A 19,109-nucleotide genomic window follows, 5' to 3' on the forward strand; every position below is an offset into this window, starting at 1 on the left:
CTGCATTTAGTATCCTTTGTTTGAGCAGAAAATCAATCAGCAGCAGACCTCTCAAGTCCCAAAACATTTCCAGCTGACAAGAATTTTTAGGTCTTGATCGGTGCCACTCCCCACTTTTCCACTGGTCTTCTCTTGCTTTCCAGGGTGTAGTAGTGGACTCCAGTTTCGTTGCAGGTCACGTACAGTCCAAAAATGCCTCTTCTTCTTCCTTAAAGTAATTCAGAAGTTGCTAGAGATTTTCTTTCAGACATTTCTCTGTGCCTCGGTGAGAAGATGTGGAACCCACCTTGCCGAGACTTTGCTGTATCCAAGTTTCTGACAACATTGTATGCACGTTCCCAACACATGCAAACCTCTGATGCAATTTTAGCGACAGTTATGCAGCAATTGCTTTCCACAAGTTCATGAATGGCCTGACTGTTGTCATCATCGAGCTGGTCTGTGGACGATGTTCATGACTTTCGTTCTCCACTGCATCATGGCCACTTCAAAATTTTTTTGTCCAATCAAAAACTTGAATTTTGGATGGGTAGCATCATCGAACTGTGTCTGAAGTTGACTCAAAATTTCAGAAGAATTGACACCTTCATTTGCAAGAATCGGATTATAATTAGTTGCGCAAAAGACAATAGTACCTTTTGCTCAGACATTGTTTCTGATGCTAGTATGTGACCTATGGGTGCAGGTGGCCAGCAGTTGCTCCTTCCACACATATCTGACTAACTACCTGCAGCACCCCACCACTTTCACTGCTCTTCCTCAGTCTGCATGGCAAAATTCTAGTTCATACCTAAACAAATTTATGTCTGCTACAGAATGCAAATTAAATGTGAAAGACTTCTGTAATATTACCTACAAAATCTTTAAAAAATAATTAATAGGTACGTATATAAAAGAATATTAAAGCACTAGAATAAATATCATTTAATCAAGTAAGAAAAATGAATGTCTACAGGACTACAGTTAATAAAAATTCAATAAACTATTTATTCAATTACAAATATATTTATTTCTTTAATCTTTTGTTATAATAAGGATACAGCAGATTACTACAAAGTAGCTAGCTATTTGTACATTATATCACTTGCTATGCTCACAATTATACTAAACTACTGTATAAAAAAATACACACACACATATATATATTCATATCAACTTTCCACAACTATTTAAGCGAATATTACTATAATATAAATCAAAAACAGTAATGAAACATAATTTACGTTCTAAAAACCCCGTTCATTCCATTATTAAAAAATATTCTTTATTTCTTTCTATCGCTTTCACTACCATATATATATTTTTACATATAACTGGAAATAATATTTACATGAAATAATGCAGTTTTAATCTGTTAAAAATAATAAGAAAGCAAAAAAAAAACTAACTTTTCTTAAATATTGTAAGAAAGATTGAAAATAATCAATTCATAACCATTCAAGTACCAATAAATCTTTTTCGTAAGACTTCATATACACAAGTTTGAATAAGTAAGGATTTAACAACCTGCTGCCGATATACTGTACACTATTATTTATTTTTAAATAACAAAGTATAAAAATTATCTACTTAAATTACAATCTATTTAATATTCTTGCACCTCTATCACAATGTCCAGCCACTGTTCCCAAGAAATTTGTTCTAAGCGGCTGTTGTAAAGTGAGAATTACATTATTTTATTTTATAAATGACAGTACATAAGGTAACAAAACCAACCTTATGTGTAAGTAGCCTACATATAAATATATACAAGATATAACATAAAAATAATTAATTGTTCTCATTTTCTAACAGATTGAAATATACTCATATGCAGCAATTTCCATTATTCTTTTAATACAAGAAAAAAATGTTAACAAAGCGACGCAAATGTCTCATTTTCCAGATTGTTTATAATATATATATACACACACACACATACATACATACGCATCTATCAACAACCTAAAAAGTAGTTTCAACTACTGCTATTTCCAGTTTCTAAACAAAGCCTAGATGACACTAGAGAGGTGTCCTCCACACAACTATGGGGGTAGTAGGTTAGTAGTTATCTCCCTCTCCATCAGAAGCGTACATTGAAAAACTAATTATTCATTAGCAATAACTTATGTTTCTAAATCTAACATAAGTATGCGTAATGAAATCTTACTTCCTTGAATGACTCCTCAGTATTAGTAGTTATGGTATATTTTCAAACATGCCACAAAAATATTACTAATACATCAAATTCACCTTTGTCTAGTTAATGTTGTTTACATCAAACAGGAAAATTAATTGGTAATTTAGCTTATAAAGTAGAATAGAGATCTTAAGTTGGGTCTTACTAGAACCAGATTAGGAGCTAGTGTAGCCCCCTTTAATCCAGTTCTACTAGTCTTTAAGTAGTGCTTCTAGGCTTCGTACGGCAACTAAAAATAGTTAGTGAAGGTCAAAAACAGTCTTTAGCTGACTTATACATTTGAGACTGTAAGACACAAATTTACCAGCAGATAAAAGAAAATTAATATATGTTATGAAATAAAGACAAAATTTTACTTCTATAATTGAAGCAAATGTTATAATATGGACAGGAAGAACACCTTATGGCTTTTTAAAGCTAGTTATGTGATTACACATGTTAAGGAATTCATTCGTTATTTTAAAAAATACACCATCAACAGTAGCTTCTGGTAACTGACAAATATAATTTCTTTCAACAGAAGTAAACAATTAAATAGTTATTTATATTGTTGATTAGCCTTTGTTTAAAATAAAGTTTAAAAATTGGACATTAGATCGCACAGTGAAATCTGACATTTGTAAAAATTACAATTGATAAACCTAATTCGAGCTAAACACTCACTTCATTGAACAAATGAACTGCATGAACAAACGATAATCACAGAAGATACTATCCAAACTAGGGTAAAATCTTTTGTAATTTAATTTAACACTAGAAAGGAATCAAAATGTGAGCTAATGATTGGATACAACATCACAAAAGTATAGCTTTCCTTTAACCTTTCAACAAATTGAACTGGAGGCCACAAACAAAACAGTAATTATAATTACTGTTATAAACTGTGTTGAGTTATTATTCAACACTGTGTTCAGTAAACTGTTATAATTGAGTTATTACTGTGTTGGAGTGCAGAACAGTAATTATAATTACTGGTCATGAGGGTTAAATTAGATGAACAAAATAAAGGAAGTTCTGCATGGTAATGATCAAAAGAAAAACAACTGCTGATAAAATGTATAATATAATAAACTTTGATCGGAAAAGTTTGATCCTAATGTTGTTGAAGATAACAAAAAAATAATTATTTGCTTAACAGTTTGATTATCTTACAAAGGCAAACAAACCCAAATTAAAAGAAAAATAATACTTTGAAATGATTTTTCTAATAAGTTTTACCTGTTTCAGTTTTAGATATCAGTGTCTTACAGAAAAAAAAATTGTAATAAATGTATTTTACCTTAAAATATTTAATATTCTGATCAGAATCAAACAAATGCAAAACCAATTTTATTACACCTATCTACTTGAGTACCATAATTGAATAAATACATTTTATTATTAACTAACTATTTTTTTATGTTAAGAACCAATTTACCTAAAGGCTATAAAACATTGAAGTACTATCAATATTAAACAAACCAAAAGCAAAATCAATGTCATTACCAGCAAAAACTGTATCGGCATATCTTAAATAATAAAAACAGTTTTGTTATTACATGATATTCAACATATAAAAAATGAATAGCTGAAACAAGGTTATGTATCATTATCTCCAGAAATATACTGAGGATAGGAAAACACAAGATAAAAAAGAGAAATAACAACTTCATGTTTAAAAAGACTCATGAATTAATTAATTCTAAAGGGTCTTTTTTTAACAAAAAATACTAAATTATTCAAAATATAATTAATTACAACAAACATGGATGAATGTTCCAACAACTAGCATAAATTTAATTATCTGAAATATAAAAATCGGGCATTCATTTTTTTTTAACATTATACAAAAAAGATATTTAAATGACAGAAACAATAACAATTTTATAACAAACCATGTTTTTTGTTAAGACTTGCAATAATGTTATAATCCATTTGCATGTACCCTGGTTCAGACTTTAAATTACTGTACAATAATATTTAATATAATATCTTATCTATAAATCACAGTCGGTCAATCGGTGACTAGCAGTGCTAGTTGGTTTCGTAGCTAGTGAGCAGGGCTGCATCGACTGGCTCCATACAAGAAGGACATGTGAAGCTACGCATTAGCCAATCATCTATACACTTCACATGGTATGTATGCATGCACGGTAGATAACGGATGCAATCTCCCAGCAAAAACTCCACCATACATATCACACACCTGCAACAAAAAAAAATGTTACACATTTTTATGATGAGAACTTCAAGAGAGCAATCATCGTATTTAAGTAAAATTATGATTGGTGCTGTCTTTGTTCAGACCTCAGACTGGGTCTGAAGAAAAACAGAGCCAAAATATATATATATAGATAACATTTGCCAAAATGCTATCTCTGTTTTATCTTAAACCAACAATTAACAGAAAATCAATACACATTTTCTCATGAATACAGACAAACAATTTAACAGAAAAATACTTTATCTAGATTAACAGCCAACCAACTTCCAATATCTTAAAACAATTAAAAAAATATATCAATTTTTACCTTGTCTTTTTACCTGCCTTTACCAAGTAAATGGCAGCACTATTAATAGCATTCTTTGCCAGTTGTTTTCATTCACTGTTGAAGTGGTTAAATCCTAAATATCAGTTTAGTACGTTAAATTGTGTTTGATAGTTCTTTAAAGAAGGCTTCAGAATGGAGAAAAATGAAATTCATGGAGTCATAAAATTCTTTTTTTTTTAAAGGAATTGGCTACTCAAATAAAAAGCAAGTTAGATACAGTTCTTGGTGCATCTGTAGTTATTTAAAACTGTTCAGATGGTTTACCGAGTTTAAACATGGTTGAACAAACTGTGATAACACACATCACAATGGACACCAAATGGCCAAGAAAAATCTTTTTGAAAAGCATTAAGGTATATCACAGGTGTAACACAACCACACACACACACACACACACACACTCAGACTGAATTTAAAATGTTTTACTTTTAAGTGATGCATAAGAATAAAGCAGATAAATAATTAATATTATTTCTTCTAATGCAGCAGGTTGTGATGGTATAACTATAAAAATTATCAAACTATTGAAATCTACTTTTAATGGTATTAACAAATATTTACAATCATTTGTTACAGGACATTTATGCAAGTCTTTGCTTGTCTTGCTGATACACAAGAAATATAAGCCAGAAATGCTGAAAGAGTACCGATGTACTTATATCTAGTTTGGGTTGCTAGAAAAATGTTTAGTTAATTAGTTTAATTTTTAAACATATTATTTTATTTATGTAAGTCAATAAAAATCCAGATACAGGAAGTATTACATGCACAAAAGCCTTAATTGATGTCTTGGAGAAAACTTAATGTTTTAACAAGATGTACAATGAATTATAAAAAAATATTAATATACTGGTATTAACTGATTTCTCAGATAAACGTTAATTAACACTTGAAATTTTATATAAAGTACATCCTTCTCAAGGTTTAGGAAACTGGTTTAAATTGTATTCACATGGTACAACTTTACATTTGCCATCTTTTTGGCTAAATATAAGGTTGCCAAGAAAGTAATTTCGGTTTACATAAATACATAGCTTTATGTTTATTATGAAGAACTTCTGTCAATGTTATGATTTTTCTTTTGGCATTGATAGCTGTCACTTTTAATGTACTTTACAAGGTAATTGCACATAATTTTGTTTAAACCTTGTTAGTTTATGGTCAATCTTAACATGGAGTGCTAAAATGAACATTTTTGATGTATTTTACCTTTTTATTTCCATAAAGGCAAGATAGCTGCTGAGGTTCACAAAGAAATATCTTAGTTTATGGAGTTGATTGCCAGAATTGGTTTAAAAAATTCCATTCTGGAGTTTTTCTCAAAGATGACCAATGGATGACCTACTGAAGTTGATGAAGACCAAATCAAAGCCATAATTGCCTCGGATCATCATATAACTGTGCAAGATATTGCAGAGAAGTTAAATATATCCCACACAGCAATTCAAAATCAAATGAAACGTCTTGGACTTGTTAAGAAGCTCAATATTTAGGTTCTGAATGAACTGAAAAAGATTTACTCAACACAATGAATCAATATTTGCGATATGCATCTCAAATGCAATCAAATTGACTCTTTTTTAAACTGAAACGAATCACTGGTGATGAAATATGGATCGTCTACAATAACATAAATAAAAAGCTATTACGGTAAAAGTGTGATGAACCAGCACAAGCCACATTGAAAGGTGAATTGCATCAAAAAAAGATCATGCTGTCAATCTGGTGGGATTACAAAGGTGTTGTTTATTTTGAGCTGCTTCCAAGGAATCAAATGGTCAATTCAGATATTTACTGGCAGCAACTAATGAAACTGGAGGAAGCAATCAAAGGAAAAGTCAGAATTGGCAAATCGTAAAGGAATCATGTTTCATCAAGACAATGCAAGGCCTTGCACATCTTAGATAACTTGTGGAAAATTATTGAAGCTTGGTTGGGAAGTGATGTCTCATCCCCCATATGATCTTGCCCCATCATTTATTCTAAAGATCTATACTAATATATTCTGATTTCTTACCATTTATTTTGAAGTTTGCAAAACTGAATGGTAAAACGTTCACTTATGATAATGACCATCATCATTCATCACGTGGAACTGCACTTGGTTTAGTTTTTTGCTGATAAGAACCAGAAGTTCTATGAGCATGGAATCATAAAGTTGCCAGAAAGATGGCAATAGGTAATTGGACAAAATGGAAGATATATAATTAATTAAAAGTTTATTCTTTATAAAAAAAAACCTAATTTTATTTCACACTATAAAACTGAAATTACTTTCTTGGCAGCCCAACAATAGCAGAGGAGTACCACATGCTCATTTCTCTTAGTGATACTCTTCTCTCTCTTTGTCAGTTCATTGGAGTCAATAAAGGAAATTCAAGATATACACAGTATGTTATACATAGATGATCTATAGATTTATATTAGCAGTAAATTGGATAATTAAATAAAATATATCTCATGATAATGATTTGAAAAGAATAGATCAGTACAATAATCACTTGCTAGCTGCAAACAGCAATAAATGTAAATATACAATGTCAGTTCAAAAAATAACCAAATGTTTAATTATGTGCCAACAGAGATATTTAGTGATATGTGGTTGGCAGCATTGTGTTCCATATAACCTCCACTGTAACCACATGTTCTTGGATTGTTGATATCTCGTTTAGTTTTTGTGTTGTTTGAGTACATGTTTAAGGGCTTTTTTTTTACATTGGAAGAGGGAAAATCTACATCCAGACGCCCAGCAGCCCATACTGTTGGGTGTGTGGGGTTTCCCGCCTTCTGCGGGAAACCCCACACTAAAAACCCTCCCCCATCCATGACATGACGATGGAAACCACCTAGTCAGGTATTCGTCATCATCACTCGTGTTATAGGGTACAACTATGTAGCCTTTGAGCCAAAACTTCAGGTGTCCCCCGAGGACACCCAGCAGCGATAATCAGATTGGACCCCTGCTACCCACCTACGAGGGCTGGCCTTCCATTCCACTCTCTTGCAGAACACTACCCTATCAGTTCTCTCCCTCAATAATTTTCTGTGAAAGACTTCTTGAAACCACCCACAACACTGGTTCCAGCCTTCCCTGGAAAGAGCATACTTCTCATTACGTCTTCTGGAGTGATGTCTTCCCCAAATGGCCTCATAGCCTCCCAACATGGGCAACCTAGAAATATGTGCTCCACATCATCTAGAAGATCACAATATTAATATCTCAGGATTGATCTCCCTCTAGTCCAGAGGTATTTGTTGAACAGCCCATGATCCGCAAGCCATTGGACCATTCAGAAATCTGTCTCTCCATACTTCCTATCAATCCATGTCCTGATGTCTGGAATTAATTTATGAGCAACTGGTGGATGCCCCATCCATCTCTCTTGCCAGCAATGCAACAAATTTGTTGCATTGCTGGCATTGTCCCCCGACATTCGCTATAACTCTGCAAACCGCCGAGGTAACCCTATGTGCCTTCTTCACAGTTTCCATCACATGTGTGGTAAAACCCCTCACCCTGCTCAGCCAAATACCCAGATATTTAGCCTGTCTCGAGAGAAACACTCCGTACCTTCCAATTCAACAGAAAAGCGCGGGATCTGCTTCTGGCCCGTGAAATGTACCATAATTGTCTTTTGGGTTGAGACTGTCAAGGCTCTTAATATCTAGCCGTGCAAGTCCGACACTCCCCCACTTGTGGGGGTACATGTATGGTATTTCTCTGACTCATCAAGAGAAAGAAAACAGGCTGAGACTCTCAGGCCCCTAGCCTTCATCCACCATACTATACAATTCAGCACTTCATTGGCATGGATTCTCACCTCGTGAACATTTCTCTGTCACCACAACGGCGAGGTCGTCCGCGTAAGCTACTAGGCCAATTCCGAAAGGAACCTTAATCTCTAAGAAGTCGTCGTAGGCTATGTTCCACAACAGGGGGCCCAGTGTTGATCCCTAGGGCACCCATCTCTCCATGGCCATGACAAACTCTTCTCATAATCCTCATCTCCCTACCTGTCAAGTATTCCTGAATCATTCTGATCAGGTAGGGAGGCACTTCCTGGTCAATCAGACTGTCCAAAATCGTATCCCACGTTATAGAATTAAACGCATTCCGGACGTCGACCAAAATCACGACCAGTATCCGTCTAGTGTATCTTGTTCCCTCTACTGCAGTATTGACTATCTCCAGAACTTTTCCAATTGTGTCCACAGTGGACTGACCCCTTCCTGAATCCATACTGTCTCCAGGATACCTCTCCGCTCCAGTTTTGCCTCCAGGATCCTGGCCAGGAGGGCCTCAAACAACTTCCCGAATGAACTGATTAGAGAAATCAGCCGAAAACCTCCTCCCACTTTCCTGACCATGATCAGTCTGGTCTCCTTCCACATCCTAGGAGTCTCATGATATATGGCCTGATTGAACGGTTCCAACAACAGGGGGAACGCATTTGCTACAACTCATATGATCTCGGCCGTGACCCCATCAGGTCCCAGGCTTTTGTATGGCCTGAGTTTACACACGGCATATTCCAGATCCTCCACCATAAATCGAGGGATTTCCTCTGCGATCATCTCACGTCGCCTCCAATTCCCATCCTTTGGAAACAGATCTCTTAGAACTTCCATCAGTTGAGCCACGGGCAGTCTGGGCAAAGCCCTCTCTAACCTACCCATGACTATCTTATATGCATCTCCAAAGGGGTTTTTGTTTAGCTTACCACATAAATCTAACCACTTTTCTCTTTTACACCTATCGGTGGCCTTCCTGAGAGATTTTCTAGCTTGTCTCAACTAGATGCCACCCTGTCACTCTCCACTAATACACCCCATCTCCTGGTGCGTATTAATCTCCTTCTGCATCCTATACATACTTTCCTCAGCTTCTCTATTTCAGTGTTATACCAGTACACCCTCTTACTTCTTGTTCTGCTTTCTAAGACCTCCGAACAGGCCTCTATTAGAGCCCCATGTATCAAATTCAGGTCCATCTTATTCTGATCCGAGACCCTTGTCAGAAATGCCTCTCTGAACCTCGATGTTTGGACCTTACTCAGCAGCCACCACCTCCTTGGTCTTCATGTATTCTTCCACATCGTTGTGCCTCTGTATGTCTCCTTCGAGAGCACCCAACAACCACTTCTATACAGTTGTGATCTCTGAGCATCTCATTCTCTAAAAGGTGCCACTGGATCGCACCAGCATAGAACTCACTAGCAAATGTCTAAGTCCAATATGGACCCCATGACCCTCCTGCAGAACGTATACACGCCAACTCATTGACGCAACCTTCCCTGCTCACTGCCCATCCCGCACCCAACTTGTGGCTCTTAGCATTAAAGTCCTCGCCGATTATAATTGGACCTCTCTTGTTTCTTGCTTCTAATACCAGCCCTTCCAGGATTTCTGAAAACTCCATTAGTGTTATATTAGGGGAAATATAGCAGCTAAAAAGATACCATCCCGCCACCTCTGCCCAGAGATATCCCCTACCACCTCCCCAACTGGTGACAAGAGTGCCTTCCATTGACCAGTGCAATCGCACAATCCCTACCAGGATCTGTCAGCTATTATTATTTCCAACTACTCGTTGATTGGGCTCTGCATCATGATTTTGTTTATCTGCATCAGTTTCCTTGGCGATCGCCCATAACAGGTTATGGGACTGCCTAGACCTGTTCGTGTTTAGTTGAAACATTCTTAATGTCTGCATTGTGGACTTCCATATCGATAGCCCTCCATACCACACTTACGGCAAGTTGCAGGCTCCCTACAGCTTGTCCCAAAATGCCCCTCTTTTCCACAATTGAAGCAGCTTTTAGTTTTGTCGGAACCCTGACACTTCGAGGCCTTGTGACCAAGGTCCCAGCATCAGAAACATCTTTCGAATTCCATATCAAGTGCAACTCTACATGATAGTACTCCAACACACAGGTATCCCTTCTGAACCAACTTCTCCGCCTCTTCCCTAATAATTTGCAGCAAGGTCATCTGCATATCAGTGTGCAGATCTCACCTAAGAGTCTGCTCCACCTCCTCCACATCCACATTTCCATTTATGGCCTTGAGTACCTCTTCTTTTGTCATGAGGGTATTGATATCTCTAATAAAGATTCTCTGTTTCTTCACGTTACACCTCAGGGTGACTCTTGACTCCTTGCACTGTCTCCTGTAACTTTTTCATGATTTTCTCAGGACCCTCGTCTTTGTCTCCAAGAGACAAGGACCCTTGTCCTTGTCTCTAATCCATAAATATTCTCCTGGCCCCTTCCTGACCAAGAGAATCTCCAGGGATCTCCCTTTCGCACACCTCCCCTACCCTCCTTGAGTAGCTCCGCAAAGGTTTTCTTTACTTGTTCCGTTGCTCTGACCACAAAGGTTTTGGCCCTCTCTGCAGAAGCCTCACCGGTGGATCTATCCTGTTAGGCTTTTTTTGTCACCACTTTCTCCGCATAAATACCCATAGTTCAGTTGGTCCGCCCCTGCCAGCATATTCCAAGATCTACCTGATTACTCTTGCCACTAATCCTTCCTCCACACCAAAGACAATATCCATTTTGGCCTGGAGAAAGATTTTGGCTACGTTCTTTCTTAACTGAGTAATGTTCCCTTTTCCAATCGTGGAAAAGGATTCATATTGGAATTCACCAATATGAATATTCTTCTTTCATAGTCCTCCAGGTCTTCTCCCCGGAGAACAGTTGCAGTCTCTCTGCACATTAACAGCTGGCCTGTCCTCAACTGGCCTGGATCCATCAGATGTTTAACCTACGCAACCATTCTAAAAACCAATTCCGAGTACTTGCTACTAGTCTTGCTCAGATCCAAAATGAAGGCAACATCCTTCTCACACTCTCCAAAGATCAAGTCCCTCAATTCAACTGTCGAGATAAACCATTCTTTCTTCCATTTGCCTGCCAAAAGAGTATCAATATCTTCGTTCTTGACCCTCTTCCAGCTGGTACAGTAGTTCATTTCCACTGAAATCAGTCATGGTTTGGCATGCCACTTCTTTGCGATCTGCTCTATTTTCAAATGGGTTCGTCTCAACAACTGCTCGAAAGGCAGTCACAACTTTAGCCATATCATCCACTAACTCCTTCAGTTCTCTCATATGGTTTTTTTCAGCATGCTTAGACAGGGTACCACTTATGCTGATTAGTTTTCTAACATAAGTTATCAGTTCCCCTTGCAGGGTACCTTCTAGTATGTCTTCTGTCCTCAGCCCGATTCTGCCAAAACTGATTTAGCAGATTGCTCCTCTTCCAATGTTCTTTTCTCATCTCACTAGATGACCCACCATCCACCGACTCGCTTGCGTTCAATTTCTGAGAGTTGTGTGCGAACTGTAGCACCTGCTGCTGCTGGGTATGGCTTCTTTTGCTCATTGTGCTAGCCAATCACCTCTAATAAATATTCAAACAAAAGATTGAGCATCTCCGCCCAAACCCCTGTTTTATTTGACACCCCACACGGTATATTTTTTGGGGATCAGTAAAATAAATTATGGATCCAAATCCGTGGTCGGATTTGATTGGATGGGGGTCAAAGGCTGGGGAAGGTTCGGATTGATATAGATCTGGAAGGAAACAGTCAGGAACAAAAGGGTTTAGGAGATATATGGAAAAGGAAAATCCCCCTTATAATAGTCCTCAGGACTTAAAATTCCGCTTACCAAACAGCAATGAAAAAAATTCCAAGTTCTTGCTTACAATATTAGACAATGATGTCACCTTCATGTTCAAACCAGCCTATGAACTTAGAATTACCTATATTATATAGTTTAAATTGGTCCAACTCCCTATTAATACTATATTAAAAAACTAAAAATCTTAATAACTCAGTAATCCATTGCCCAAAACTCATCAAATTTGATACATGTATCCATAATAATCCAACTAACAAAACCAGTCCAACAAATCAAATTAACAATATCAAAAACCAATTCAAAACTTCAAAAATCGCAGAGTAGTACACAATATGTGCTAACACTATGAAACCATCAACTCGGCTATGTTTAAGTGTTAGCAGCAATTTTTTGATTGAACTTTTTTGTCTCTGTGTCATAGCTGTAAACCTAGTTTTCGTCTCCTGTTACGATCCTTTGCATGAATGTTTCATTGTCATTGGCTTGTTCAAGGAGTTGCCGGCAATTGTCCCGTAGGTGTTCTTTTTGTTGTTTGGTCATCAAATGAGAAACAAACTTTGTTGCAACTTGATGCATGTTCAATTTTTCAGTCAAAATGTTATGGCATGATCCAATTGAGATACTAACCCTCCCTTGCAGTAAGTTCTCTAACAGTCAATTGGTGATTTGCATGCACCAGATCATTGATTTTCTGAATGCGTGTGTCATCAGTTGAAGTCGAAGGCCTTCTTGGTCAAGGGTCATCTTCAATTGACTAACGACCACTTTTAAATCGTGAAAACCATTTGGAGCACTGTGTACGACCCAGAGCATCATCTATGTAAGCTTGTTTCAAAACTTGAAAAGTTTCTGTGTAAATTTTTCCCACTTTCACGCAAAATTTTACATTGTATTGTTGCTCCCGAAAAACACATATTACAAAAATCGCTACTAACACTTAAAACACACTGCACTCAAATAACGATAACACAAAAACTAAACAAGATATCAACAATCCAAGAACATGAGATTACAGAGCAGTTTTTGCAAAACACAATGCTGCCAATCGCACTTCACTAAATATCTCTGTTGGTGCGCAATTAAAAAGTTTGGTTACTTTTGAACAGACCTCATATATTTAAAAGGAGTTTAAGTTTATTAGAAAAAAAAATTCACTATGAATTATTAAACATATAAGTACATTTAATGGCGTTTTAGAGAACTATCTGTTAGAAAAGACCCAGGGGTGTTGATCTGAAAAGTGATTTAAATAGCATTGGTAATAAAGTGCCTGCCACAAATTAGAAGACAGTTCTCATCTTTCATATCAAATGAAGAAATTTGATGAATTCTTTATAATTTCCCCATCAAGACTATGCTGCTGCTTGGACTGATCTTACACTTACTGCTGAAACAATGCTACAAAGAGCATAAAATGCATGAACTAGCTATTTCTATTGATCAGTATATCACTTTGACTATGTAAATAGTTGGGATCAGTTGAAGGTAGAAGTGGAGAGAATACTTGATGGCAACACTATACTGACTAAAAATAAAGAACTTAAATACCTATTTGAGAAATATAATAAGTCAAAGGATATTAATGATCTCTTCACAAGAGCTTTGTTTTTAATCATGAAAATTCCTAGACACAGGACTGAATTTCATAATAAATCTTTTCATGTCACTTCTTCCATAATTATTAATCAGATTTGAAGAAATTTTTATAAAAATATTACTTTATCATCAGGTTATAAAACATTCATTGAAGTAAAAATGTGTCAAGATATAAGAACTCATTACTAATGTGATAATACAACTTGTGTTAAATTAGATGAATCTCGATTTTTTTTGTAGGCAGAAAAACATTCATGTTTATAGAATGAATATTTTTTTAAAATTAAGAACTTTAATTTTTTTTCACTAAAATTAATTTGAGAAATTTGTTATCTTTTATCTTTGTTTTTCATAATATATATTTTGTTTCACTGAATCAATTGTTCAATATTTTATTATTATTTTTAACTTTTATTATTTTGTTTAAATAATGACTGCATGTAAAAGAATTCTATTTAGTTTATATTAATTACAATATACAAATTGGTCATCATTTTTATAGAATTTTTTATGAGTGCAATTTGAACATTTAAAGTGCTGCCTTTATGGCTGGTAAAAATTACACAAACACAATCAAAGGCACAAAATGTGGCATATATTTAAATGATAATAAATACAGACTATACTTATGACTATTAAATTTAAATAACCTAGAGTAATTTTTATTTATGTTATTTTATAACTACTGTGGAAAATTTTTACTAATTTAAAATACCTTTATACATATACATTGTTGTACACGAGGTGTGTGAGAAAAGTAATGAGACTGACTTTTTACTTACCAAAGTTTTTATTTTTTTCAAACAACAATATTATCCCCTTCAAAGTAGTTCCCTTGGGCAGCTGTACACCGGCGGAGTCGTTATTTCCACTCCTGGTAGCAGCGCTGGTAGGGCTTTTAACTGGTCGGTCAGTCTTTTGAATGTTCTCCAGAGTTCCAGAATGACATCCTTTTAAGACATGCTTTAATTTTGGAAGAAAGAAAAAGTCACAAGGACTCAAATCAGGTGAATACGAGGGTTGAGGAACCGTAGGAATGCGTTTTGAAGTAAAAAATTCTGTGATGGAAATAGCCGTATGACACGGGTCATTGTCATGATGAAGCATCCACTTGTCTGCAATGTCTGGTCTCATGTAAATCACTCTTTTCCTGAGCCTTTCAAGGACACCTTTGTAAAACACTTGGTTGACAGTTTGTCCCGGAGGAACAAATTCTTTATGCACTATACCCCTACTGTCAAAAAAGCAAATCAGCATTGCTTTGATCTTTGATTTGCTCATTCAACATTTTTTCGGTCGAGGAGATGACAGAGTGTGCCACTCTTCGCTTTGCCGCTTTGTTTCAGGATCGTACTCAGATATCCAGGATTCATCACCTGTGATCACACAATTGAAGAATTCTTGGTCATTGCCAATCCTCTCAAGAAGATCCAACGCACATGTTTCTTCGATTGTCCTTCTGTTCCGTTGTGAGGTTTTTCGGCACCAATTTCACACAAACCTTTCGCATGTCCAAATTATCTCTCAAAATTTGATGTACAGTGAAAGTGTTTAAATTTTACTCTTCACTCATCATCCTTATAGTTAAACGACGGTCTGATCTCACAAAAACGCTCAACGTTTTTGTCAGATTTTGAAGTTGAATGTCTCCCTGAGCGAGGTTGATCTTCAATGGTTCTCAGCCTTCCAAAAATAATTTGTGCCAGTGGAAAACTTGTGGTCTTGATAAGCAATGTTTTGCATAGGCCTGCTTCAACTTAACTTTTCAAAGGTCACACTCGTGGATTCCCCAAATTTAACACAAAACTTGATTGCACAACGTTGCTCTAAATTCCGATGCTCCATTTTCATAACACACAACAAAAAACACAACTTCACTGATGGCGCTGTCAAAAATAATGTGTTGGCTGAACGGAGTTGAAACTTGTACTGAGTATGTGGAAGGGATGAACAAACCGGTCGACACAGCATTGCCAGATCGCTTGCAGTGTTACTAATCTCATTACTTTTCTCAGACACCTCGTATATATTTACCAACAACATTAATTACAGAATGATTAACCTTTTATAGTTTTTCTGATAATGGTGGTTATAACTGCTGCAATACAACAGTATTATCAATAAAGATTGAAGATGAAACCATGTTTATTAATTAAACTCTTTAAGATAAACACTTCCAATAAATAATAATATTATTATTAAATATATCATCTGACATTGTAACATTTAGCAATTTATGAGAATAACTATTAAAAGCCGCTAATTTATGTGCAAATGGATGTAGTAATGTACTATGAATGACAGCAGTGGGTGAGAGTTTGTGATGTATGCCAAAATCCAATTTATTGATTTTAATATTCAAATCTAAAAAGACAATAGAATTATTTTGTAAAAACTACACTTTTGAGTAATGTGTTAATAAAATTCACCAATTCCTAATTGTCTTAAGCTACCTGCAAAACCACAGATATCATCTAAATACCTATACCAAAATTTTAAATGCTTACAAAAAGGATGAGCAAAAATTTTGTTTTCTACATCATTCATAAAAATTTCAGCAGCTGTCAGACTAAGTAGATTACACATAATTAAACCCTCCTTTAGAGTATAATGTTATTGTTAACCTCAAAATAATTTTGATTAAAACAAACATTCAATGTCTCAACTATCTCAATTCTTGTAACTTCATTAGTTTTCTGGGTAATCAGTAAATTATTAACAATATTGATAACTTTTTGTGGTGGGATGCAATGAAACAAGTCTTTTACATCAAAACAAAGCGGAGTAGAATTATCTGGAATATAAAAATTCTTAATATTTTCAAAAGCACAATTGAATTTTAATACTAAATTTTGGTTGTAATTTACAATGAAATTGGATAATATTAACCATCCTTCTAGACAATTGAACAGCAGAGCAATAACATATGAAACTACTGGTCTAATTGGATGACTTTCTTTACATTATTTAACAAAAGAGTATAATTTGGGTAGCTGCAAATTAATAACTGTATACATATAACCATCACTCTCCCTAAAAATAGAACACTTCTTAATAACTCTCTTAATCTCTATTTTGGAATTTAGCTGTAGGTCCACCTTAATAATACCAAAATTGTTAGGATCTAAAAATTCAAGAGTTTTTGAGATATAATTAGTTTTGCCAGAACAATAACAGTTTTTCCTTTAGTAACATATGTAAAACTATACCATTCTCTAACACCTTATTTTTTGTAGACTTACTTAAAGCTAAGTCTCTAACATTGTACTTACCATTCTCACAATTTTTAATTGTAGCCAAACAATGTTTTTTCAGAATTTACCTCTTGAAACGAAATATCCTTACTAACCTTATTTTCAGAATTCAAAACAGGTTTACACTCTACACCTAAAATTTCTACATCCTTCTTATATTTGTATGACTTTAGGTTGTAACTAAAACCTTTTTCTAGAAGTTGAATTTCATGTTTGTTGAATTCTACAATGGCAATTGTAATAACTGCGTACTGAAAAAGCTGTTATGATATTTTAAATAATTTTGTGAAAATCAGATAAATTAAAATGCCTTTACTTAAGAAAGGATGATCAATAAAAATTACAAATATTTTTATACAATTTTTTTCAATATAAGAAATAAGAATAAATGATTATTTTAAAAGCTGTAATTAATTTTTTTTTTTGGCCCAATCAATTAAATCCACACATAAGCCTGAGGCTTGTTCTTGGGAATGTGGAAACAAAATTTTGTAGGGTATGAAAAATGCCATGTCTGATCAGGATTTGAACCCGGACCTCCAGGTGAAAAGTTGATATGCTACTGTTCTGCCACGGAGATCGGCAAATTAAATTAAGAACTCTTTTTTCCATTAAAACCTAACCAGAAAGTAATTTAACATATGTTACTAATATTGTATGAAAAACATAACATATACAGTCAATAGTACATGCACTGTTGAACAATATGTTCCATTGAGTAATTAATCCTTAAGAATCTAAACAGCTGCAATTTAGATTTATGAAAACTAGGTTCAACTACATAAAATAAATTTTATATATTCAATGGTAATATATTAAAAATTCTAGTGCTAAAATGGTATTCCTTTTAGTTCCAATTTTTAAACCTATTTCTTCCTTCTCAGGATAATAATCAAATCGACAGTTATGATGGCAGATTTTCTATACATATTTTAAAATGTAGAGACTTTTTTTTGTAGTTGTTATCTCAAGAATACCAAACTGGTGAAAGGGAGGCTGATAAGGACATGTGTATGACTTCCTTGGGTTAGTTTTCTGTATTTTAATTACAAGTGGCTTTAAGGTCCCCACTTGACCCTCTCTAATTTTGATGAAATTTTTACAGGATGTACTTACAGGTCTTACATGAAGCCTTGCCAAATTACAGCTCTATAAGTAGTATGGTTGGGCCACAAGCTATATTTTTGGAAAGGCTATTTTTTGACATCAAGAATTGAATGACTAAATCGTCAAGTTTGTTTTATCATTGCTAATGATCTAAGGGACCTCTCATACTGAAACTTAGTGACCCTGTTCAACGTTTTGGGTATAACAGCTTAATTGCAGAACAATAGCTCAATTTATGGAAGATTTATCATAATGTGCTATCAAAGTGGGTCAAAAATCTTGTAACAAATTTGGACTAAAATTTATCAGCCTGTATCTACTGAAAGAATAACTTTCTGAAGCTGATTCTTCAGATATTTGCAGCCTGTCAGCATGTCATCAAGCTATGCAAGTGGCATCTTGATTGCTCAAATAATAACAAAGTTGTCTCAAAGTCTATTCAAAAACTTTATTAGTCAATTTTGGCTCATTTTCAAAAGGCCATATCTCAAAAGGGATCATTTGAATTTGGTTTTTCTTGGCACCATTGAAAAGAGCTCACTTTGTTTGATCAGGAAATATTGTTTTTATTTTTGAGGTAAACAAGTTTAAAGATAACAATGAAGTTTAAAAACATGCTTTGACCATGATTCTGAAGCGCACGTTTGTTTGAAGAATGTACAGGATTTTTCGAATGTGTAGATTTTTAAAATGATGTAAAGCCTGTTGTCATTACTAGTTGTTAAATGTGTTTCTGTAAATAAAAATATTTTAAGCCGTCTGACCTTTTAGAAATGTTTATCTGGTTGTTTAAG

The 19,109-nt window shown here is 34.9% G+C and overlaps 1 protein-coding gene across 1 annotated transcript in view; it reads right to left on the reverse strand.

The window, feature by feature from the left end:
* Positions 1-985: 985 nt before the first annotated feature.
* Rnf11 (Ring finger protein 11) overlaps positions 986-19,109 on the reverse strand; it is a 39,010-nt gene continuing 20,886 nt past the window's right edge. Inside the window, exon 3 of the mRNA XM_075362268.1 lies at positions 986-4,364. Within this exon, the coding sequence (XP_075218383.1) occupies positions 4,193-4,364 (172 nt within the window). The 3' untranslated portion in view covers positions 986-4,192. The remainder of the gene's footprint in view (positions 4,365-19,109) is intronic.

Source organism: Lycorma delicatula, chromosome 4 (assembly GCF_047948215.1).
Source record: "Lycorma delicatula isolate Av1 chromosome 4, ASM4794821v1, whole genome shotgun sequence".
NCBI lineage: Eukaryota > Metazoa > Arthropoda > Insecta > Hemiptera > Fulgoridae > Lycorma > Lycorma delicatula.